General features: G+C 36.5%; 1 protein-coding gene across 1 annotated transcript in view; it reads left to right on the top strand.

Moving 5' to 3' along the window:
• The window catches only part of LOC131039414 (protection of telomeres protein 1a), a 312,678-nt gene extending 291,902 nt beyond the window's left edge, over positions 1–20,776 (top strand). The window contains exons 10-11 of the mRNA XM_057972165.2: positions 19,871–20,047; positions 20,377–20,776. Coding sequence (XP_057828148.2) covers positions 19,871–20,047; positions 20,377–20,622 — 423 coding nt within the window. The 3' untranslated portion in view covers positions 20,623–20,776. The remainder of the gene's footprint in view (positions 1–19,870; positions 20,048–20,376) is intronic.
• The last annotated feature ends 4,120 nt before the right edge of the window (positions 20,777–24,896 follow it).

The following is a 24,896-nucleotide window of genomic DNA, read 5'->3' as shown; positions in this document are numbered from 1 at the left end:
AATTATGATTTTGGATTCCTTTTGGGTTTTCAAAGAGCTTCGCAATGGTGTGACATGCAACTAAATCTGAGGACTTTTTTGAACTTACTATTTTTAGTAAGTGGGGTCTAGGACAACTTATTTTTTGGGGTTTTCAGAGAGCCTTGCGATGGTGTGACATGCAAATGAATCCAAAGACTTTTCTGGACTTACTATTTTTAGTAAGTTGTGATGGCTCCTCAGAATGTGGTTAAAATGCATTTGGACACACTTACTATTTTTAGCAGAATGCTATTTTTAGTAAGTGCTATTTTTAGCAGGGTTTCAGCGGGTCAATTCAGATTGCTATTTCTAGCAGGTCAGTTTGAGCAGTTGGTCTTCAAGCATTTTTGGAGCTATTTTGGCAACTTTGAGCTTATGTTGGGCGACTTCATGGTTGAGGAAAAATATTTAGCCTCCCGCATTTATGTTTTTTGTCAATCGCCTTTTAATGTTTGCCTAGGTGGAGGCCAAGCCACCTGATCTTTTTCTTTATCATGTTTGCCTAGGTGGGGGCCAAACCACTTGATCTTTTTTTTATCATATTTTGCCTAGGAGGGGGCCTAACCATTTAATCTATCTCTTTTGTTCGCCTTTATAGGGGCCAATCTACTACCTATCTAATCTATCTTTGATAACGCAATCGCATGGCTACCGAGCGTATTGCTACCCATGCTAGCAAAATCTCACCCTATCGTATGGTTATCCATACTGGCATAATCTCATAAACACCATTGCCCTATCATATGGCTATCTAGCCTAACGCACTTTGCTATCCATATTGGTGTATCTCATATCACAACAACCACTTATCTTGTATCTTTTCGTAATAAGGGGCTTTCCTCCAAGCGAGGTTCGTTTATGTTACACTATCTTATCTATCATCCATCTTAATCTATCCTTTATCTTATCATCCGACATGTTAGTCTGCAGCTAGCGTGTTTGCGATGTATCGGTTAGCAATATCTATTTCAAACCTCAACTTCATCTCGCTGGAGGCAACCTCACTTGATCAACGAAATTTTGCCTCCCCATCATGACTCTTTTCTTTATCTTCCTCTACTTTAGCTTTGCATCTCTCAGCAAAGACATGGTTGCTAAAGTGGGGGCAAAATGTAATATCAAAAATCACATCTTGTACATTTCAGGGCAACAAATGGCGCCTTCCTCCATGTCATCGGAGGTCGTGTACTGCCACTTTTGTCTTTTTACCCACCTAGATCACTTTGCCAGCTCTAGACTGGAATCTTACCAACTTTGCGGATTTGTCATCCACAAGACACTAGCACGTCGCGAAGACATCTATGTAATGTCCGCTTTTTCGCTCCAATTTGTTTTGGGGACGGCCAATTTCGAGACCCGTTGGTCAGTCAGAGGCAAAATTAGGGTTTCCTATTTTATAGGAGAATGTTTTGGCATTTTTGGTGGCTTGCATGTTGGAATTTCACAATTTTGATTTTGGATTCCTTTTGGGTTTTCAGAGAGCTTCGCAATGGTGTGACCTACAACTGAATCTGAGGACTTTTCTGAACTTACCATTTTTAGTAAGTGGGGGTGAGGATAGCTGTAATGTCCCTACTAGTTAGAGATCAGTGTCCTGCAAAACAGATTGTTAGAACACAGCAAAATATATACATAACCAATCTAATTTGCAATTTAACTTAAATTGCTTAATTAACACTAATCTCAATTCTTATCTAATAAAAAGGATACGAGTGTCGTACTGTGATATGTCCTTAGGCGGCTGTGAAGCTCGCCTTCTTGGAACCCATCTTGGTTCCAAGCCATCCAGGAAATCGAAGGTTAATTCGATTCATGTCTTGGATGTAACTTCTTACACCCAAGCCATCCAGGAAATCGAAGGTTAATTCGATTCCTGTCTTGGATGTAATTTCTTACACCCAAGCCATCCAGGAAATCGAAGGTTAATTCGATTCCTGTCTTGGCTGTAATTTCTTACATCCAAGCCATACCAAGGAAGACCATCATAGCTGATCAATTCCTTGCCTTGGATGATGCATCTCATCATCCAAGTCCATCAGAGGGGACCGGCCAGATCCGTCTCTTCTTGGATGAACTTAGTTAACCAAGCCATATATATGCATATAGATATTCAGTATATACTGCCTACCAGAGATTATCATAATCCCTCCATTAAGCTAAGGGAGTTTCCTCCCTATAGCCTCCATCATATAATCACATTTATATTACATTTTTATAATTTATTACTACTACTTTCCATTCCATAATCCACATTTACATATTCCTAATTTAGCATGTATTCCATAACATATATTCAGAAAATGTCCATTATCAAATATTCACATTTATTTATTAACATCTAAAAACCATTCATTAACATATGTATTAAAATGTTCATTACTTATATTTGTTACATATGTATTAAAATATTCATTATTTATATTCATTAATATATATATTGAAATGTTCATTATTTATATATAATAAACTATTCATGCATTACCACTAATCTAAATATTGAAATGTTCATTATTTATATTTATTAACATATATATCTCAGACAATATTATAATTGTATATAGCTATAAAATAGTTTATAGAGAGCAGCATAAATTCTGTAATAATTATAGAATAGACATACCGTTGGCAACACCACTCACCAATCACCGCTTTTCCTTTTATTTCCCTTCAATGTCTCCCCCTCTATCACATCGTAGTAATAATGCTACATTGTTGAGCCTAATTTTGCTGTAGGAACCTGTAACTGTGATGGTGTTGTTCTAAAATATTGACCGTTGAATATATGCAACCTGACTGGCCCTTGAATACTAATGCTTTACTGAGTAATGAGATTAAAAGATAAGTTTTTATATATCTTCCTTAATCATGATCGATATCTCTGATATCTTATTGAAATATATATGAAGTATATAATTCTCTGACGTATAACATTCTATAAGTCTGTTTGTGTATCCCCCCTTTTTCACGCTTTCCTTACTTCACTTTATATCCCCGTGCCTTCCTGAATAGATGCATCCTTTGTAAGAGTGATATCCACTTAGAAAGGTCGTGGTTTTTAATTCAAAAACTAATCGTTGTCGAGGAAGTTATTCCTTTTCCTTTATTGCTTTCTAGTATTTAACAAATTGCAGCCTTAATATTATGTCTCATTATTATTGTTGCTTCTTTACCGTTAATGAATATGAATGTGCAGTACTTTCAGTCTGTAATTATATTAGTGATCAAATAATATATCATAAATATATTAATAATTGATAATAAATATTCTTTCTTAATTAATATAAAATTATTAATTAAATAATGTGTTTATATTCTTAGAATTAATTTATTATTTTATTTAATTATTATTTTAAATGTATAAATTGTGTTTACAATTAAGAATGTGTAAATTATGTTTATAATTTATAATATATAAATTATGTTCATAATATAATATTAATTTTTTTTTATTTGAATATTTTAAAAATATTACTAGTAAGAAATATTAATATATTAATTAAATGATATTTAATAAATAAATTTAAAATAATCATTTGTTGTGAATTATTATATTAATTAATAACAATTGCTTTATTTAGTATATATATAACGATCAAGGAGGGGACATGACAATAGCTTATTTTTTGGGGTTTTCAAAGAGCCTTGCAATGGTGTGACATGCAAATGAATCCGAAGACTTTTCCGAACTTACTAATTTCAGTACGCTGTGACGACTGCTCAAAATGTGGTTAAAATGCATTTGAACACACTATTTTTAGCAGTATGTTATTTTTAGTAGGGTTTCAGGAGGTTAGTTCAGATGGCTATTTCTGGCAGGTCAATTTGAGCAGTTGGTCTTCCAGCATTTTTGGAGCTATTTTGGCAAGTTTGAGCTTATGTTGGGCGACTTCATGGTTGAGGAAAAATATTTTATATGTGAATTATTTATGAGGCATGATGGACGCCTTAAAAAGAAATAAGTTAATTTAATGAAATAATTCATTTTATTACCTTGGATGCCATAACACACTTTATTGATATTTTTATGAAGTATATTTGCTACCTTGAGGGGGTCGATTTGTTGGAAAATGTTGTTTAAAGTTGGATTATAAGTTAACGCAATATGGATGATTTATTAAAGGGATTGCTTAAGTTATATTAAAGTCATTTTCTCAATTATATGTTGGGCTCTCACATTATGTGTTATTTGCATTTTAATAAAGTTTCTTGTCTAGGCAAAATGGGATGACTTGGTGAAAGGGATGAAATGAAATGCAATGCAAATTACAATGAAGTTGAAAATGTCATTGTTTAGTCCCACATTGGAGGGAAATGGAGGTTCAATTTGGGAGAAGTTATAAATAAGTGTCTTGGCCTTCATTTGAGACTATCTTTGAGCAAATTTATAACAAAGTGTTGTCAAAATGCAGAGTGAAGCTTCGAAGAACGCTAACCTCCTAGCCGTTGCTTGATTTCTTGCTTGCAATATAGCAACTAATCGAGCCAGAGCCTGCTCTTCGTTCAGAGGAGTGGATCGAAGATAATGTTGTAGATTTATGTATTGTTTTCTAATCTTGGAAGTGCTTTAGAGTGTCTAGGTTGTTGTTTCTGTGGTGTGCTAAAGAAGGTTTTTGTTCTTAAGTCTCATTGTGTTCTTCTCGTTTTGGGTATTTCCTCTATCTCTCTTTTTGGTTTAGGTGATGCATTTTGTGAGTTTATAGAGCTTAATTTGGTGTCTCGGATTTTATTTTTCACATCGTCCCCCTTAGCTAGTTGTACCATGTGGTTGAGTGCTTTGGGATGTGTGCATTATTTATTTGGGTCAGTTTGTAGTGGTTTGTTGTTCTAGGCTTGATCGCCTGCCTCCTAGGAGTCATATGCTTTCAGTCTCATGTCATTCAGTTAAGATTTGTGAGAGTTGTGAGTGTTTTATTGGGATTTGGTGTTGCTGGTTTGTGTGTTTTCAGCGTGCTGGAAGTTTATCGGATTTAGAGTTTTCTGAGTTTGGAGTGATTGTCTTGTGTGGAGAGTCCCTTGTACCTTGTGGAGCTGATTGAACAATATGTGCAGCTGTGTTCAGTGATTTACCTTTGTTGTAGAGATGAAAATTATTGTAATGTTGAATAGTAGTACTATCAGCAAGTTATATTTGGAATTGCTCCTCATTTCCCACTGAACTAGTGGAAGAGGCTGGCTTGCCGCCTATATCTTATTTTGTATTACTGTCCTCCCATTGCATAAGCGGTAGAGTTGATTGTTAATTTCATTCCCAGTCACCCTGGATAAGCGGTTGAGTGATTGTTATTTCATTTTATTGGTTTTGTCCTTGGCTGGTTTACCTCCAAGTGTTATCAGCACTTCTATCACCCGTTGGATAAGCGGAAGGGGTTGGCTTGCCACCCAAGCATTGTAATATTTCCAGTTGTTGAAGCTAACGATCCCCTCAACACCGTATGCTCTCACCTTCCCATATTGGGCTCTTGGTGATCAGAAAGTGGAATGATTACAATTCCAACATTATTGTATTTTCATTTCCTAACCTTAACGGATTCTTGTTGTGTTGTAACTGGAAGTTAATTGAAAAAAATTGTGGGGACATTATAGTCCACGCGACACGCTAGCGTCCCGTGAATCTGACAGTTCGTAGGTGGTTGTTTGAGCATTACGCCTACGCATGGAAGGAACTGTAATGCCCCTGCATGCACCCACTGACATCAAGATTTGTCTGGGAGGCTATATCTTTCATGTTTCTAGCCTTTCTTGGGGCTTCTAGATCATTTTTGAGATACTTCGAGCTCTGGGCATCCATTTTCTCTTACCTTGCATAGGTTTTCCAGCGTCTTGAGGACCACCATTTTTGCAGTCTTTCGAACAACTCACAGTGTTGTCTTCACAAGTCTCGGAAGGGGAGTTGACTTACTCGGTTTGTTTGCATATTCATAATCTTTTATTTCAATCTATCTATTATCTTAACCGTGTTTCTTTCATCTTTATTATTCCATTTCACCGTTGCTACTATCCAAGTTGTCCGTGGAGGTGGAAACACCAAAATGGGGTTCTAATTGAGGCGGACTCCAAAACACAATCCCCAACATTTTCCTTCTTGCTTGTGTGCAGGTTTATAATCGTGGGAAGGCAGTTGTCTTGTGGGCGGCTTCAATCATGAACCAACTGTGAGCTTCCCTCATTCCTTTTTCTCATTTCATTCCAGTATATCATATTCTGTGTCGTTAGCTTAGTTTGTCATTTTCCATGATTATTTAGTAATATAGTTGCATCTGTCGTTTTCGTACGACCTCTATACCTCGTCCGTATAGGATGACAACACGCCACGTTGGTGTCATAGTTCCACACGCTCATCCTCAGGACAGAGGCTTAATAGAGTCATTCGAGAACTTTGCTTGTTAGTCATTTATCTTATTTTGTACTTAGTTTTGCATTTTCATCCCCTGGCTCACCCTTAGCACCAGTTTAAGTGAGGTACTAGACAGCCAATTTGTTCTCTAGGATCCATCATCCTTGAGGTAACAAATTTCCTCCACTACAATGATCAAACAAGAAAATGGTACATTTCGAAGAATAGGTCTCTGCCTAGTTTAAACAATGTGAATTATGTAAGATATAAATGTAATAGGGAGGTGTTTTGGGATATGAAGGAACGTAGATCTATTAATGGAACCATAGGAAAGAGAGAATCTATTCTCCAGTGTGATTTTTTTTAAAGGTTTTCCAGGAAATAGCTAATTGGTAACATAGAGCCGATCAAAACTATAACATAAATAAAACATGCATGGCGAGGGATGTAAATTCAGTTGACAAAAGGAAATCTTGATTTGCAGAGAAATATAAACCACAACAAACCAAACTCTGTGCAACAAAGTGTAAAACAAAACAGATAGTTCACACACATACAAGGCATTATAGGCTGTTCTAACACAACACATTTTCCTTCACAAGGGTTGTATCTAAGTTGTAATATGGTGTGGGAAATCAGACGTTGCCTCATAGTTTGCTTTGAATCTTGTAATTTTTCTTTAAAATTGAATTTATATATATTATCGCCCAAAGTAACCAGGGTAGACAAGCAATGCAGTTGTTCGAGACAATCAAGAAGTTGTAGCATATGATGGCAGATTGGAATGCCTTCATAGCTTCCTATAAGGCATGCCTAAAATGGTTTGATTGAAAATGTGTTATGAACTTCCAAGCCACTTGGCAACCATAGTAACTATTACGAAAAATGCCTCAACAGAGATATCATCACATGAAATGTGCCATGTGCAAAATATGTACAAAATGTGTTTGTAGGGTAGAAAGTAGGAACTTACCAATAACCAAAAATGGCAGAAGTCAAATATTACTTCCCGCACTACCCATGCATCTCAGTAAATCCCTGTCAGGTATGCGGTTTCAAGGTCTGCTATGATTTGTAGGATGCACACAAAATGGGTTTTTTCAACAAACTTTAGAAACTTTCAACCAATCGTGGCTAGCATGTTGTAGGTTACACACAATATGGAGTTGTTAAAAAGGCTTCAGAAACTTCCAAGCAATGCTATGGTAGGTGTAAAATTGTTTCCACTGCCATGGCCTACATCTTCCCTGCCAGTGCAAAAAGGTTAGTTTTCTTAACCTTACTAAGGAGGAAGCACATACGCATTTCAATCAATTCTATGAGTACAATTTAAAATATGAAGTAGATAGTAATAGCAAAGATGCACTTAACATTATGTCTTTCCAGCAATTTTTTCATTGGGGAAAGTGCTCAAAGCATAGGAAAAGAATACTTAAATATAGAATTGGCTATGCATCAAGGAGTGAGAACCTAGTAGCCAAGAAGTTCCCACAAATCATCTTGGCAAAGGATGCAACATGCTACTATCATACTGGTTGTCGGTGATGTCAATCCAAAATATGTATTTGTCGTCTAGGATCTATGATGAGTATGTAATGGAAAAACAGAAGATCATGGAAGCAAATTATCTCATTGAGTTTGACAAGCTTGATTTTTCTTGTCCTTTTGGAGACCAGATTCAATCAGAGAGAATGCATACATTTCTACCAATACAAGTGTGCCCAAATCGCGATTGAAATTCAAACGTAATGCAAGAAGAGGTTTTGAAGTTTGTGATGAAATCGATATCATCATTCCTAACAAATTCGGCATACACTTCACCTGGATAAACCAATCACTGTATGTCACCATGGATTTACATATGGCATGTAATGCATTTGATGCTATGAGAATTGAAATAATTATAGGTGGAGCATGGTTGTATCCTAGACAATGAGTTTTTATAGATTCATAAAAATAGTGAGATAAAGGTTACATTTGAAGGAAAAGTGGTGTGGACAACAAGAAGTACGGTGATGGAGAATATGCACACTAAACCATTTAATGGATCATTATGAAATAGAAGATTCCATCAAGCAGTGGGATTAGTTGGTATATGAACCTTTGATGCTGCCCAAATGGCGATTGAAATGCAAACGTAATGCAAGAGGTTTTGAAGTTTGTGATGACATCGATATCATCATTCCTAACAAATTTGGCATACACTTCACTTGGATAAACAAATCACTGTATGTCACCATGGATGAACATATGGTATGTAATACATTTGATGCTATGAGAATTGAAATAATTATAGGTGTAGCATGGTTGTATCCTAGACAATGAGTTTTTATACATTCATAAAAATAGTGAGCTAAAGGTTACATTTGAAGGAAAAGTGGTGTGGACAACAAGAAGTATTGTGATGGAGAATATGCACACTAAACCATTTAATGGATCATTATGAAATAGAAGACTCCATCAAACCATGAAATTAGTTGGTATCTAAACCTTTGATGCTAGGGGATTAGTAGTGCAGTTTCCCATTGGAGGGAGCCAAAAGTTGATGATTAAGAGCCGTCTTTGGGTAGATAATTCAAGTGGAACACAAGGAATCGACAGCATTAGAATTACTTCAACTTAGCCAAGAGCAAAACAAGGATTGTCATCTTGCCAATGTTTTACATGTAATACCCTAAAAATGGTCACCTAAACCATGGGCCCCTAATCTCGACAACATCACCAAGGTCTTAACCAAAGGCAATTAAATCAACCTTGAGCACTTAATTAATTAATTCTTCAATCATTAACGTTACATGGCAAGTTAATCACTCTATATTAATTAAATATTTATATAATTAATTAAATCATTCCAAGTAAATCATTTTGATCAATTATCCTATTTATTTAATTAAATATCCTAGCATATTTAATTAATAAATAAATTTGCCATTTAATCATTAAAAAGGAGAATTAATATACAAAAAGAGATTAATTACAAAAATTGGAATTAATTTACAAAAAGAGATTAATCACAAAAAGAGAAATTAATTTACAAAAAGAGATTAATCACAAAATGAGGAATTAATCTGCAAAAGAAAGAGTTAAATTGAAAACAAAAGAAAATAATTAAATTGAGAGAAGAAACCAAACTTAAGATATTTTTTTTTCTAAAATTGAGATAACTTGAGAAATCAGAAAAACAATTAAATTGAATTAATCATTTTCTCCAAAATTAAAACTCAAAGCTTTTCTTGAAGAAAGAGGTTCAGTTGCATTGAAAAACTTTTTCTAAATAAAAATCTTGAGCAAATTAAAGAAATGTGCATGGAATCACCTATTTTTATCTCAAGTGCATGGAATCAACTAAATTTTATCTCCAATGCAAACTTAGACTTATAATCTGAATGCATTCAATCAAGCTATAATTCAAATTTATCTCAAGGTTAACTTAATCTGATTTCTCAATTATTTCAATTGTGTTTTTTCTTGAAGAATCTCAACCACTCATTGCTAATTGATCTTGACCGTTGGTCTCTCTTTTGAGTCTCTATAAATTCAGCCTTCATCTCTCATTCAAAACACCCTGGAGATTTATTGTTATTATGTAGTTTTTGCTCTGGAGTCATTGAAGATATTGTGCTTTGAGATTATTGCATCTTAGTTTAGCTTTTTGCATATTTAGTTTGATTATGATTGCTTGAATTCATCTAACTTAATCTAAGTTCATTTAGCTTATTCTTGTGTTCATATAGATTAAATCCTCTGTCTTGGTGTAGTCTAGTCATTGGTATTGCTTAGACAAATCTGAGAGCAAGTCTATACTTGCATCTTTTAGAAGGCAATAGGTCGATTTGTTATGGTTTTTATATTCATGATTATATCTGTCTAACCATGCATGCAATGACTTAATTGAAGTGTTGTGTCTTACAGCTTACAAACCTTATCCACTTTTCACACACACAGTACAAAGGTTTATAAAGCTACACTAATGGAAAGAGCAATTGCTAGTAATAGCAAGGAAAGAGGTGCAAGTTCTATTTGAGCTAGAAAGAACAAAAAGGCTCATTAAAGAGCTAACTCTAAGTTGTATGAAGGCTCAAATGACAAATGAAGTAAATGACGTTGAGAATAAACTTACAATTGTTAGAGTTATCTTTTATTAGCTAATAATTATTTATTTAATTATTAATCTATTATACTCTATGCTTAAGCTAAACTTAAGAATCTTATAATTCTTTAGGGTTTTCTCTTTTAAGGTTTCGAGTATCCTCTTATAAGGATTCTCTCTTTGTATTTTCATAACAACTATAATTATTGAATTGCATTCTTGTTGCACAATCAATATGACTCCTCTTTTCTAGATCTCTGAATTCTGGCCTCCATAGCTTTTTTGCTTCTCTCTTTCTGTGACAGGTTTGCATGCAGGTGATCTTTGGGAGCTGTAGAGTTGATTTTTCCTCAACTACAATATGGTATCAGAGCTCCAGATCGGCATGCCCCTGTTCTCTTCATGAGAGTTTTTGGGCCTTTTTCTTCAAATCTGTGTATTTGGGGGTTTGTGTAGTTGTTTTTTTCTATTTCTGGGGGTAGCTGATTTTTTGGGGCATCTGGGACATGTTTTTTTATTGGCACGTTTTTTAAGGCATGAAAATCCGTACGGATGTACCTGCAAATGCGTCAGAAAATTTTCATCATTTTTTTTTACCCTCTTTATGCCCTACAAGAGGGGTTTTTTTCTTTTGGTCGTAACTTGGTCATACAAAGGCGCTTTTTCAAAAACCTTATATCGTCGGAAAACTCTTTCCGAGGTCTATCCAGATCTAGAGTTTTGAAGTTTGAACTTTTGATTTTGCTTTTTTGATAGTGTTTTTTTTGTCAAAGCCAGAGGTTCCCTTTTGCATTCCGGGAGACATCACTTGAGCATCCGAACTCCCTTTTTTGAAAACTTTATATTGTTGGAAAGCTTGTTCTGTGTAATTTCCAGCCATATGAGTTTTCTTTCCAGATTCTGCTCCAGGTATATTTTATTCAATTTTTTGTTTTTCAGCACTCTGGTGAATATCTTGGATGTTTCAGGTCTTGGGATCTCTTTCTTTCCATTCTTCTGCCTCTTCTTATCATTGTAGCATTTTATTTATGCAAATTCACTGAGATAAAGTGCCATCATGCATTGTATACTTGGGATCTTGCACATCTTGTGCCTTACTGTACATGCACTACTTATCAAGTGCCATGGGGGGGTTGATGTTTGTCTTTTTTGCCATCTACCTTTGTCACGTGAGTGTTCCTTCCACGACATTAGCCTCATGATGTGTGTCAAGTGAGTGTTCCTTCCACGACACTATGTACTTTCTCTGCACCTACGATGTTCCCGGTTCTTCGTCATGCAATTCTTGTTGGTCGTTCTTTTCAGTGTACCTGTCTCTCTCCCTTTTTAGCATTATGGGGAGATTTGTCCTGTTGGTTCTAATGCTTCCTTGGTTCGATTGATCATCTCTTCAGGCTTTGGTGTTTCATGCCATCTGTATCTTTGAGTTCACTGATTGCCTTTGTTTGCCATCTAATTCGAGTAGTGTAATTTGAGGGCACTCATGCAGATTGCAGTCTTCTCTACCTAGTCATGTTCTATTTCAGTGGAGGTTCTTTGGATCAGCAGTTACTCTTCGACAGTGTTTGCAGCTATTTCATGCTTTAGTGGTGTTCTTCATTCTCTTCTTTTTGTTCCTATCTTCTGGAACACTCTTGTTTGGAGGCTTCTTAGTCCTTCACTTGAGCTTTCATCTCTTCTTGGAGAGGAGTTTTGTTACCATAGGGTTTTCTCCTTTTTTCTCCACTTTACAGAGATTTTTATTGTATTTGGGTACCTCATCAGGCCTAGTTGCTGGGACCCATTGTTGTTTTCCTGCATTTTTTTACATGTTTTTTTAGTCCTTAGTTGTTTTTCAGCTACTCCCTAAGTTCATCTTAAGGGGGGGTGTTAGAGTTATCTTTTATTAGCTAATAATTATTTATTTAATTATTAGTCTATTATACTCTATGCTTAAGCTAAACTTAGGAATCTTATAATTCTTTAGGGTTTTCTCCTTTAGGGTTTCGAGTATCCTCTTATAAGGATTCTCTTTTTGTATTTTCATAACAACTGTAATTATTGAATTGCATTCTTATTGCACAATCAATATGACTCCTCTTTTCTAGATCTCTGAGTTCTGGCCTCCATAGCTTTTTTGCTTCTCTCTTTCTGTGACAGGTTTGCATGCAAGTGATATTTGGGAGTTGTAGAGTTGATTTTTCCTCTACTCCAATAACAATCACTCTTACAAATTTGTATGTAGTGAAGAAAACTTCGCAGTGGATGAAATCAAAATATCTACAGCTTATTAAAGAGAAGGATATCGTCATTAGAATTGCATTGGTGGCCCTAAATTCATCTAAGAGGAAAGATGAAAGTGTTGATGAACTCACCTCTATACTTAAAGCAACCAAGGATACTTTAGAAAAGATCAAAAGAGCACTCTTGGAGACAGAACAATAGCTTAAGGCGGCAATAAGTGCTAGGAAGCAAGAAAATGAAGCAAGGGCTAGGGAAATTGGTCAAATAACTGAAGAACTTGATAGGTTCAAGAGGAATTTGATTTAAAATAGCTTCCAACAAATATTAGATGCTACAAGTTCAAAGTATGGCTTATCGCAAACAATTGGGCTAGTAATCTAAGGCCAACAAATGCGGAAACTTGTGAACAACTTCCCAAATCTAGGACAGCATGAAGAAGAGTTTAAGTAGGAAAAAATGAAAATTTTCAATCTCTTTAGTCTCCTTTGGATTATTGATAACCCCCTATTAGAGGTGAATGTAAGGATATCATCTAGTTCAAGTTTCTTACTTTGTGATAATGTTAGAATAGTATATTAGAAGCCAACTACATCACAAGATGATTTGAGGATGGGGAATTGCAAATTCCCAAATCTAGGATGGAATTCGATCTAGGTGCAATATACTCTAAATACATATGCTGCTAACATCTTAGATAGAAATGAGAAGGATAGTCATTGAATGAGAGAAACTGATCTCATGAGGTACAAAGACTCAACTTTTTATGAGTTGAAACAAAATATTTTGAAGGCATCAACGACCATGGTAAGACACTCTAGATCTTGTAAATCATAGGAAAAAGGGAGAGAGATTCACACAAAATTGCTTTAGGGAGGGACTTGTCATGCAGATCAGCAAGTACACTAACCATCCAAATGAAGGAGGCTAGGCCCTTCCTCCAAAGTTGCTGCCACCTTCGCTTATCTCCCGTCAAGTTTGCGAAGGGATATTCATGAATTCCATTTGGAGTTTCCCCCATGTGTATGGCAATGATCACATTTATATTGTTGTGGATGAGATGAATAAATAATGTGGGTTGCGTAAAATGATACAATGAAGGTATAGACTTGCTAGTACTTGTTGGTAGGTATTATTTCTTTTAATAGGTGCAGCACTCCCTCCTTGTAATGTCCCCATTTTTCCTCTGATCACTCAATTGCATAGTTCTGCCTGTTAGCCATCTCCACAGGCTATTACAGAGGCTAGGGGATGATTTGCTTTACCAAGAGGAGTCTATACTTAGTCACTTTTTGGCCTTGGTGAGCTTAAGTTACATAGACTTTATAATAATTCATTATAAAGTTACTTTTTTTATACTTAGAAAAATTATAAAGTAACTTTATTAAAAGCCAAATTAATAAAATTTAATGATGAATTATAAAATGGCCCCTTGGCACATTTCCCTAGAAGTTATAACTTAATAATATGGCCACTTTTAATGAGGAATTAGACCCTCAATGGGTCAAACCACTTAGGGGAAGTTATTTTTTAATAAAAAGAAACATTTTAACATGTTTTTTTATGCCAAAAGTACAACCCTAACCCCAAGTTCAAATAAGGGTTTGAGGAATGTTTAAAAGACATTGGGGGCAGCATTTTGTTCATTATTCATTGGATATTTGACAATTTCTTCCTTGGAGAGCTCTGCAGCAACAAACTATATTGGAGTTTCAGGTTGAGAACGAAAACTCTCACCCTTATTTAGTGTGTGGACGAAAACCCATTCACCTTTGCATTGAAGGAATCCTCTTTCAAGTCATTTGGCGCCAATATCTGGAGGAAAATTCATACTTTCAGCAAGAATAAATCATCTACAACACAATTGAACCAATTGGAACAGATTGGGGAACATTTTTTATCAAGTATTGTGCTTTTAATGCTAGCTATACCATTCCCAAGCTGGTCGTACCCTCTTTGCTTCTCCTGTGAAGCCAATAAAATAAATTAGAGGGTTTTGATTCACAAATTTGTGTAAATTCATTGTTGGCAGAAAATAAAGACAAATCAGTGGTTCTTTCAAGGAAATTTTAACACATTTGGGCTACATCAGCATTTTATTGGGGAAAAAGGGTCAATTCTGGAGGTTTCTCGTGGCAAGAATTTGGAATAAGCACCCGATCTGCTATTTCTTCCTTAAATTGTTGTTGATAATTATATATAAGGAGAATAAAACACATTGGAACAATTTGTAGCACCTGGAAGCTCCTGTATTGCTTTGTGCACCACCTCCAGCATCAAAATAAGCTCATCCAGGCAGGGCGTTGGGCACCTGGTAGGCCATTTTTGGCTGTAGTTGTCTTAAATAGTCATTCTCTTGAATTTATAATTTGCTGCAATAAAATCTGAGTTCTGAAATTTTATTTCAGTCAATTGTTTTTTTTATGTATTACATTCTTTTGGCAAATTTTCATTGGCATAAGCAAGCAAAACCCCAAAAACTAAAAAAACATCAAAATTCACCTCAAACCAATAAAACAATTCGCTGGTCAAAGATTTGAAAGCAAACAAAAAAAACTTCAAACTGGATCAAATTCCCAGTTGTTATTGTTACTAAATTTTTACACATGTTTAAATTTAGTTAAGAAGCTATGCTACCTAACCCTTTATCATTATATTCAGTTCATGTTAAGAGATTACATACACATAGAGGGAATTTGAAGATCTTTCAATTATATTAAGCATAAGGATTTACATCTTTAATACAATTGGAAAGATTAAAAGAAAGTAATCAGTAATCTACTGAATTAAAATAGTCTCTCACACAAGACCGTGAGAGTGATCTTTACTTTCCTATGCAAAGGAGAAATGCAAAATCAAATAATACAAATGCATAGAAATGATGAGAAGGGAACCAACCATTGCCTGGGGGTATATGGTTGGCATAAATCTGTTTCCTCTGCTGTAGGTCTGCAATCCCAGTGTCTCCTAACCTCCAAGTGTCTCCTTGTCTTGAAAGAATGAAAATAAGTAGGTGTTAGATCCAAGGGATCCAAGCAATGACTGATTGACTCCTAGTCATGCCTATACATTTATACTATTCGATCATGATCCTTATTTGAACGAAAAGTAAACATCAAAACCAGAAAAAGGATCATTCTCATTGCATCGGAGGAGATTTTTATTGCTAACTAGTTTGTTTCCTGTGCAGTAACAAGTATCTTAATTTGACAAGTGGGGTTAAATGTGGCTCCCACGAGGGTTGAGCTCAGCTTGTCAGACTAATACAAAAGAGAAATCAAGTAACGAACAGTATGTGATATTAAAGGGATGTTTAAGTCACAAACACGAAACCTTTTATTACATGATTACAGAGCAAGTTAAAAAAAAAACTTTTTAAGGAACAGATTACTTGAAATCTGAAACCTTATAGTTTTATCAACCATTTTACCCTTGATTTAATCAAGGAGGTTCCATAGGTTTATGGTAATGAAATAGACTATCAAACAACAAATGAACAACATCAACTTCAGGGTTAGATCAAGAGGAAGTTTTTCCAGTTTTCCTATATATACCTGTAACAAAATTTCCAAAAATCTACAAGCATTTAGCTGTTATAATTTTTTCCAGAATGTGCAAGCAAAATGCTAATTATTTTTCGAGAACAGAAGAAGCAAAATGCTAACAAAATTTCCAGAATTAATTTCCAGAATTACTTTTATTTTCATGTAAATTAATTTTAGCTATGATAGCATTATAAATCATAGTTGAACATTAATATTCTACATAAGCCAGTTGAAATGACTAAGTCTTGAGGACTTAGTTAAAGACTTAAATGAAGAAATGACTAAGTCTTAAAGACTTAGTTATTAAGTAAGTGTTGAGAGTTATTTTTGGGGAAAGAAGACTTTTTCTTCGCAAAACTTTAGGAATTCGGATTTGGACTTTTTCCAGGTTGTTGAGGGCTTTTTATGAGCATTTTGAGTGTTTTAAGGGAGGTTTTGATGAGTTGTCCAGTTGTTTATGACTGGGAAGGATTTTTTCATTCCACACATGGCTTTTTGGAGCATTTCTAGTGCTTGAAAAATAGGCTTTTCAGTTGAATCCGACCCCAGGATTCAGTTCCTATTTTCATGCATTTCTTTGAGAGAAAAGCATAAATATTGTAATCACTTTTTTTGGAAGGTTTGAGTTCTGATTATGCAGAGAAGGCTCTTGTGACAACATTTTGTCCTTAGCATATTTTCTGTAACTCAATCCTGGAGACTGAATATATGATGACAGCATCTTTTGGAGCAAGGTTTTATTAAGTTTTTTTTTTTAAGCCTTCTTTTCTTTCTGTATCTTTGTGTTCATAGCATGATTGATAGAGGTAACCAGTGAATTGTATTATTCCTTGTTATTTTGTCTCATCAAGAGCCTAGTTGCAGAAGTGTATTTTGTTTGCAGGTTGCAGTTTGTGTCCACAAGAACGCAGAGCTTTTATGTGAAAATATATTTTCCTTGATTGCTCAGTTTAGGACCTTTCTGTGAAACATTTATGCAGGCCTATATAGAACAGAAGTGTTTACCCATTGAAATAGATTTGTTTGCAATTAGAGACCTGTCATTATCATTTTAGTTTCTCTCAAAGTTTGGTGAATCACCTAGTTACTTAGTTTTTTTTTGTTTTTTTCTTTTCTCTTCCCATTTCCTACCAAGTTTTCAGTTGTTAGAAGAGCAAATAGGTGATTAATCAAATAGGAACCGACCTAGAATCTGGAGGTCTCATTTCAATTGATGCATTTCCTACACGCAGAGATGAGTTCCAATGTTATGCAAAGTTGTTGAACTCATTAGTTCAACAGGGTGCAAATTTTAAGCATTAACAGTTATCTTTCACTTCTAGAGTAAGTTGTCAACTATAGTTGTTGGGCCAGCAAAATAGCGAATAAGAGAGTTGGAAGAGAGGAAATATCCCTTAAACACAAATCAACATGGGTCAAATGGTTGCACTAGAGAGGGTATTGCTATAATATGCCCCAACATCCCTCCCTTGGAATTTTCTCGTGCATGGGAATGTTGCATTGATTTAGTGTTCACGGTTTGTAAAGTGCTGCTTATAAGGGCAATGGTGCCATTATGATCATAGGTATGGAAATTTTGGAATGTGTAACCACAAAAATTCAGCTACTGCATGGAAAATACCTATCTACAAAGGGTGGTGTTTGGGAAAAGTAGGAGTTTTAGAACGTTAGAATTTGCATCTCTTTAGGAAGTAATTTTAAGTGAGACAAAGTTGTTATGTCCTCTTTTTGTAATAATATATGTTATGGACCAAATTGCACATTTTTTTATTTTCTACATCTCTCCTGGTCTGATTTTGTGTGCATGTTCTTCCTCTTCTTTCCCCTAGTGTCTATATGAGGTCACTAAAGTCTCTGAGTTTAAAGGCATTCTCAGTCTTCTGAGTGAAACTACTGTATTTGGATTTGCATGATGATGCGATTGTATAATCCATATGTATTCAAGAATCAAATCTAATAGAAAACACTTCCTCATGGTCTTTTATGCTTATTTGAAATTTTGCAAAAATATTGTATTTTTAAGAAAATTAAGTATTTTTTTAAGTTGCTCAGTTTTCCAAGTTTTTGCCAAGTCAGGAGTACTCTCCAAGTCTGATTATGTGAACTATGCTTTGACCCTAAGTTGTCGTTACAAGTACGGGTATGAGTATGGGTATAGATATGAGTACGCCGGTACAGCAATATTTTTTCCTTTGGGTACAGTACGTTTGGGTATGGTATATATATATTTAGAGAAAATGAGAAGAGAGTGAAGAGAGCAAAATGATCTTTGTATTGGGCGAAATGATGCTTTTAGGGGCATTTTAGGGTTTCTAGATGGAAAAAAAAGTCAAAAAATGTCTTCTTTTGTTACTTTTTGGTGCTCAGCGCCTTTGGGTACTTTGGTTACCTTCGGCATACCCAATCACCCATGTACGGACCCAGGCATACCCCCGAGCAAACCCATACCCAGACATATCCGGCACGGGAGGCCTTAAGGGCATACCTGGTAACTTCTTTCTTAAGCAGCATGTGATTATTCTGGTTTTTGCAACTACAATTTGAAACCTGACATGGAGTCATAACATGGCTCAAACTGGTTATTTGCATAGGGGAGCTGGGGAGTGAACTTGAAAATGTAGCTTTAAGTGTAACAGCAACATAATTCCACAATTTTTCTTGTCATATTGTATTTCTAAATAGAAGTATTTGTTCCATACAGCTTTTTTGAAATCTGGATACTAGACAATATAATGTTTTGAAATCACTTTTTCTAATGATACTTGTAAAAATATAAAGTTCTACATTATATTATACATAAAGCATATCTGATCCCTGCCCTTTTCTCACTTGGAAATTTGGAATACATAGCTCTCCGTCCATCAGCCTATACTCAACCTGTTGTTACCCTCTCTTTATTTTTGAATTAGCTTTATATTCCATACTACCATATATTTTCTTCCAGAACCCAAAATCCTGTACATTGAATTTATCTAATATCTTATGTAAATAAATAATTAAATTAGGATGCCCATATTCTTACCAATGATGATGATGTGGTACATAATTTTTGGGCATTGTTTCTCCTACATCATTATTTGCAATCATTAGCTTCATTTATCTTTATGTCATTTTCAGTACTTCTTTGGTTTTCTTTGTATTTTATCTCTGAACTTCCTTGAGCAACATCTAGCTCAACCTCTACCGTATCAGGATCCTTGTAAAGCAGTAAAATTATAATTAAATATTTCACTATTCACATTAACAGTTACTGGATATTAAAGAATATCTAATATCTAGACAATATCGATTCAATTCAGTTAAATTGTTTTTCTTAGCTTTAATTGATGTTAATGTAACACCATATGTTCAGATGGAAATTGAAAGGTCTAATTGCAGAAGTTCTTGCCATTTAATACTTTGTGTAGAAGAGAAAGTACTAGTAATGAAGTTTCCATTTTTTCTAGAGCTATTTATGATCAACATACGACTCAAGTTCTATGTTCTCAGTGAACTGCTTAGGATACTCTCGTGTTTATCTATATTACTTTCAAGGAGCTAGGATATTTTTGATATTATTTTCAAATCAATCTAATGTGCTTTAACAAGAGCTGGATATATTAATACTGTTTGAAGAGATGAATTTTATACATGTTTGGCATTTTCTTCATTCTCAAACAGGTAACATACAAATTTCGGTGTCTTGTTCGAGTGATAGCAAGCTTACCACGGAATGTTGAAGAATTTTGTGGCGAGAGAAAGAACTCTGAAAACAATATAGAGTATTTTTATAGAGTGAGGCTTACCTTGGAAGATGCCACAGCTAGAATACATGCATATTTGTATGGTGAAGATGCGGTAGGGGTGCTTATTTTTATCTCCATTAATAAATTAATGGCTCTACTCAGTTTCAAAGCAGTACACAATTCTCAGCAAGAAAATATTATGTGGCTAAAGAAACAAATGATTAACATTATTCTAATATTTTGTTATATAGAAAGGCATTAATCTTTTATAAATTTTGAAAGTACTGTAGTGCAAAACTATCCGTGATGAGGACCTTGCATAGCTATGAATCTATGATTATTATATCATATAATTGCATCAAATTGGCAGTAGTTAAATTTTCTTTCTTGAGTCAGACGACTTTGCATGCATTTGGAGACTGATGGTTTTGTTGGTTGCAGAATAAATTTTTCAGTGGCTATCCTCCAACAAGTTTAATGGGTTCTACCATAAATTTGGTTGCACTGAAGACTAAATTCTATAAGCTTCTTGGTATTAATGAATGCAATTCCAATGAAGGTGAAAAGTCTTCAAGAATTCAAAATCCCCCTTGGGTGGAATGTTGTATCAAGTCATATTACTTGGACAAAAGTTCTCCTTGGGATAGCAGGCGATATAGAATCTTTGGTACTACTTTGCAAGGTTGAATTTGATATACTAGTAAAATTTGTTCTTTATTTTTCAAATCAATTGTCATCTATGGTTTTTTCTGGATGAATATATTTTGTATTTGATGCGTCATCCATGTGTTGCAAAAGTTGGCAAGATATTATGACAAAGATGAAAGAACCCATTTCATGATATGTTTATGTAAATGGATCGAAGATCTGGTTATTATCCCGGCATTGCTCTTTATTTATTACAAAGTAGTTTCTCCAGGTTTGAAATGCATTGATTTTTTAAAATCAATAAAGACAACATAATCAGAATTAAATCGGTAGTGAATTTTAGGGTGAGAATAAGCTCTAGGGGACTGGAGAACTGAGACAAAATGTTTAAATACTACTGCTACAGTGAAAAGTAACTATCTGCATAAGTTTTGAAGGATAGAGAAAGTTTGTACAAAAAGATGTCCAAATGTTTTTGATAATAAAGCAGCCAAAACAGGGGGCTGACCCGGAAGAACAGCAAGCCTCAAAAGAGAGCTAAATCAGCAGACACACAGCAGACAAACAGCAGTCAGCCAATCCCTACCTTAAACATCAAAAACAAAAACCACCTATAACTATTGGATAACCCAAGATTGAAACCAATCTCGTCCAAATAGCCCCTTAAACAGTAGATACACAGCATATTGTTCATAGTATAATAACTGCAGAAAGTAGCAAGAGTCTTAAACTTAAAAGGGATCCAACCGATCCAGAAAATAAAACTATAACAAAAAGAAACAACTTCCACCATTAAACATGTTTTCCAGCTTCCAAGTGTTGTGAGAGCATGAGCCTAGTCCAATCTTCAGCAAGGAACTCAAACATTTCCTTCGTGATATCGCCTACCAGCCCGCCTTGATCCAATTTCTTCGGATGCAACAGGCTCATTGTAGTAGCTGAGTGCATGACCTTTATGGCGAATTTCCCAATTTTGTCGACATGGGACTCAAGATCTTCCAGCTTCTTCACTCCATTCAAGTCCTCGGAGATGGCATTACAACCCACACACTGCCCCACCTCCTCCTTCTCCCCACCTTCAGCAGCAATCTGCCTGCCCTCAGACTTTCTTCCATCCTCCTCAGAGATGTGCAGGGGGGAAGAGTTAGAACAAAGGGAGGTGGTTTTATTATCATCCTTGTTTATCTCAGAGTCAGGGGCCTTATTACCTAGCTTAGATGAATCCGAGCCTTCCGTAGCCTCCATCTCATCCTCCACCTTATCACTTTCAGCTTTCTCAGAGTCTTCCTCCTCCTCATTAACATAGTTCTTTCTAACAATAATTTGTTTCATCCGGGGTTTGCCAACAAACTTGTGGGATCTTCTCGGGGTCACACCATCCTCCGCGTCAGACTCGACTAATAGAATTTTAGGATCTTTCCTGGGTTTCTTGGAGGAGGGTTTAGCAGCGAAAGGATTGTCTTTGTTCTTCTCCCCAATTTTGGGGGAAATGAGAGGGGCATGGTCAAGGGACTGACAAGGCGTAATACGTTTTTTCGAGGTCTTTTTGAGACCTTTTTTTAGGGCCAACAGGGGGGCCTTGGATGGAGGGAGCAGGTTGAACAGAGATGGGTTTAGGGGGACACAGGGCCTTGTGGAAGTTGTAAAGCCGAAACATTAGACCTTGGTGGAGGATGGTGTAATTGTTATCTTGATTCATGCAATGGTGGACATCTTTGACAGTAGACTCTAAGGCGTGCAGTAAAAAGAACGAGAAAGAAATAGAATCATGGTTACGAAAGTGATTGAGCAACGGGAAATGGTAATAATAGAAAACACCATACCTTCCCTCTAGGGTAAAGTATTTCATAATGATTTTGCACACCTGGTCCCACGGGTATGGAAGGCATTCCCTGTTGAAACCCCCTCGCATCTTGACAGGTTCCTCATCTTTTCTATAGAAGCGGTTCATACTGGTCTCATCCGCGACCCTGCTGGTTTTTTTCCACTTCCTTCCTTCAATTGAAAGACCCGTGGCCTGGGCAATGACGTCCTCACTTATTTCAAACGATATATCTCCCATAACAACTCTCTTGTCATTCCAACTATTAACAAACTGCATGGAGAGGTTCTCGTCAAACCCAGTCATGGCTTCCATGAACGGGACGATGCCCCCTTCCTTGGCGTACATCCAAACATAAGGGTCATTGTGAAAACAGTTGTCAATAATGTCCAGCTCAACCCGGACTAAATCTCCCCCCATAATATCTTCCTCCAGAGTGATGTTGGGATGCAGCACGGACTAGAAAATGGTTATGCTAAAAAAAAAACCAAAGCAGAAGATAAAAAACTCGGCCAAGATTTAGCTAAGTTGAGGTGAGAGCTACAATCATTATCTTTAGTGGTGTTTCCCGAGGCATGCGTCCGCCAGCTCCTTTAAGCATGCGAAGGGACACCTCTTAATTCATCCGCCAACTTGCAAAGATCTTCATTATTGAGAAATCTTAAGTTCCGGTTATAGTATCTCACCTCATCAAAGTTAAGTTTGAGCCATGAGGGGGGCAGAATCGACCATCTAGTGTTAAGTATCTCACCTCACTAAAGTATCATTAGCAACACTTCCAAACATTTCGACATCTTACCAATAACATGCATAAACCTGCTCTGCAACTATCTCGCTCTGTTGACTTTTGAAATCCCGTAATGGTTGTCATTTCTGTTGGGGAGGGCCCATCATCGGGCTCGTCCTCCCTGGATCCTCACCCCCCTGCTCTTTTGTAGGTGTGTCCGGATCTGGCTCTTGTGTTGCGTTCCCAAAGTGTTGGGTGGGCTCCCTCGGTTGGTGTCATTGACGTTGGTAATGCGGTGCTGCATGAGGCCCCCTCCTTTGAGAAGATTCCTATTGCGACCTCCAACTTGGATTCTCCTCACATGGTTCCCAAGTCTAATGATGTGGGGCCTTTGTCTGGGGATGCTCAAGCGAGTACTTGGAAAGGTGCCCTTGTTGGAAATTCGAAGTCAGGGTCATCGACGTTGCTGCCTAAGGTAACTGCTGGAGAGGATGGCCCTGAGATTTGTCTCACCGACAATATTATGGATAACATCGCTTCCTCCCTACACCTCTACTTGGTGGGGAGATTCTTAGCCTTCAGACCCACTATAGATATGGTCAGAAGATGGGCTGGCTCCAGATGGAAACTAAAAGGTGGTGTCTCTGTCTCTGCTATGCTTGGGGGGCTCTTTCTTTTCAGATTCACTGTTGAAGAAGACTTCATTTACATTATGTCTGGTTCATGGTCTTACATCAAACACTGCCTAACTCTAAGTGGAAACTGAGGTTTGACCCTATCGCAAACCTCCTCAAACTGGCACTGGTTTGGATCAGACTCCCTGGCCTCCCTCTGGAGTTCTGGGATGAAACCATTCTTAGATGGATTGGTAACTCGTTTGGTCAGTTCGTTGTTGCTGATAATGTGACGATGCAAAAGTCTAGACTTGTTTACGCTTGCCTTTGTGTCAATGTGGCTGTTAACAACCCCCTCCCTAATTTCATAGCTCTAAAATCCAAATGGGGTAAATGGACGCAGGCTATTGTCAAAGATGTGGAAAACACGGTCATGTTATTGTTGACTACCTGACCCTTCAACCTCCGAAGAAAAAGATGAAGGAGAAGATGTCGTCCCCGGGTATTGTCAATGTGGAGGAAGCTCAAATTGTTATGCCCCCCAACCCCCCCGATGATTGACAACTTTGTGGGTCAAACCATGGACTTGAAGGAAAAAGAGGGTCCTCAAGAGACTATTGAGGAGGGCTACCCTTTCTTGGAAGGTATTCTTAATATGATGCAAACCCCTGACCCCAAGATGGCACCTCCCTCCGCGGGAGGATGTTTGGGCCTAGACCTAGAAGATGGAGAGATCTCCCAAATGAAAGTTGAACAAGGAGGTCTGAACGCGGAAGTGTGTCTCAGAGAGAAGATAGGACACAACGAGACCACTCAGCCTATGCTCATGCAATTGAATCCCAACACTATGGGAAATTGTGGGGGAAGCATTTGGAGCTCTGGGGTTGGGCCCATGCCTTCCAAAGGGATAGCTCTGAATCTGACATCATCCTCCTCCTCTACTACTAGATATACTAGGGAGATCACTTTTCTCTCTCATGGAATTCGTTATGCCTCGTCTTCGCCTATGGATAAAAAGAAAGGGGAATGGCAGGAACCGAAAAGAAAAACTAGAGGAAATAAGAAGGCGGATGTGGGAAATGACTCTAAGCCAGGCAGGCCCTCTGAGAGGACCCTCAGAACTAAGGTAATGGCCAGGGAAATTGCCAGT

This window comes from Cryptomeria japonica, chromosome 10 (assembly GCF_030272615.1).
Source record: "Cryptomeria japonica chromosome 10, Sugi_1.0, whole genome shotgun sequence".
Lineage (NCBI taxonomy): Eukaryota > Viridiplantae > Streptophyta > Pinopsida > Cupressales > Cupressaceae > Cryptomeria > Cryptomeria japonica.
Note: the sequence above shows the minus strand (reverse complement) of the source record. Positions and strands in the feature narration are given on the sequence as shown.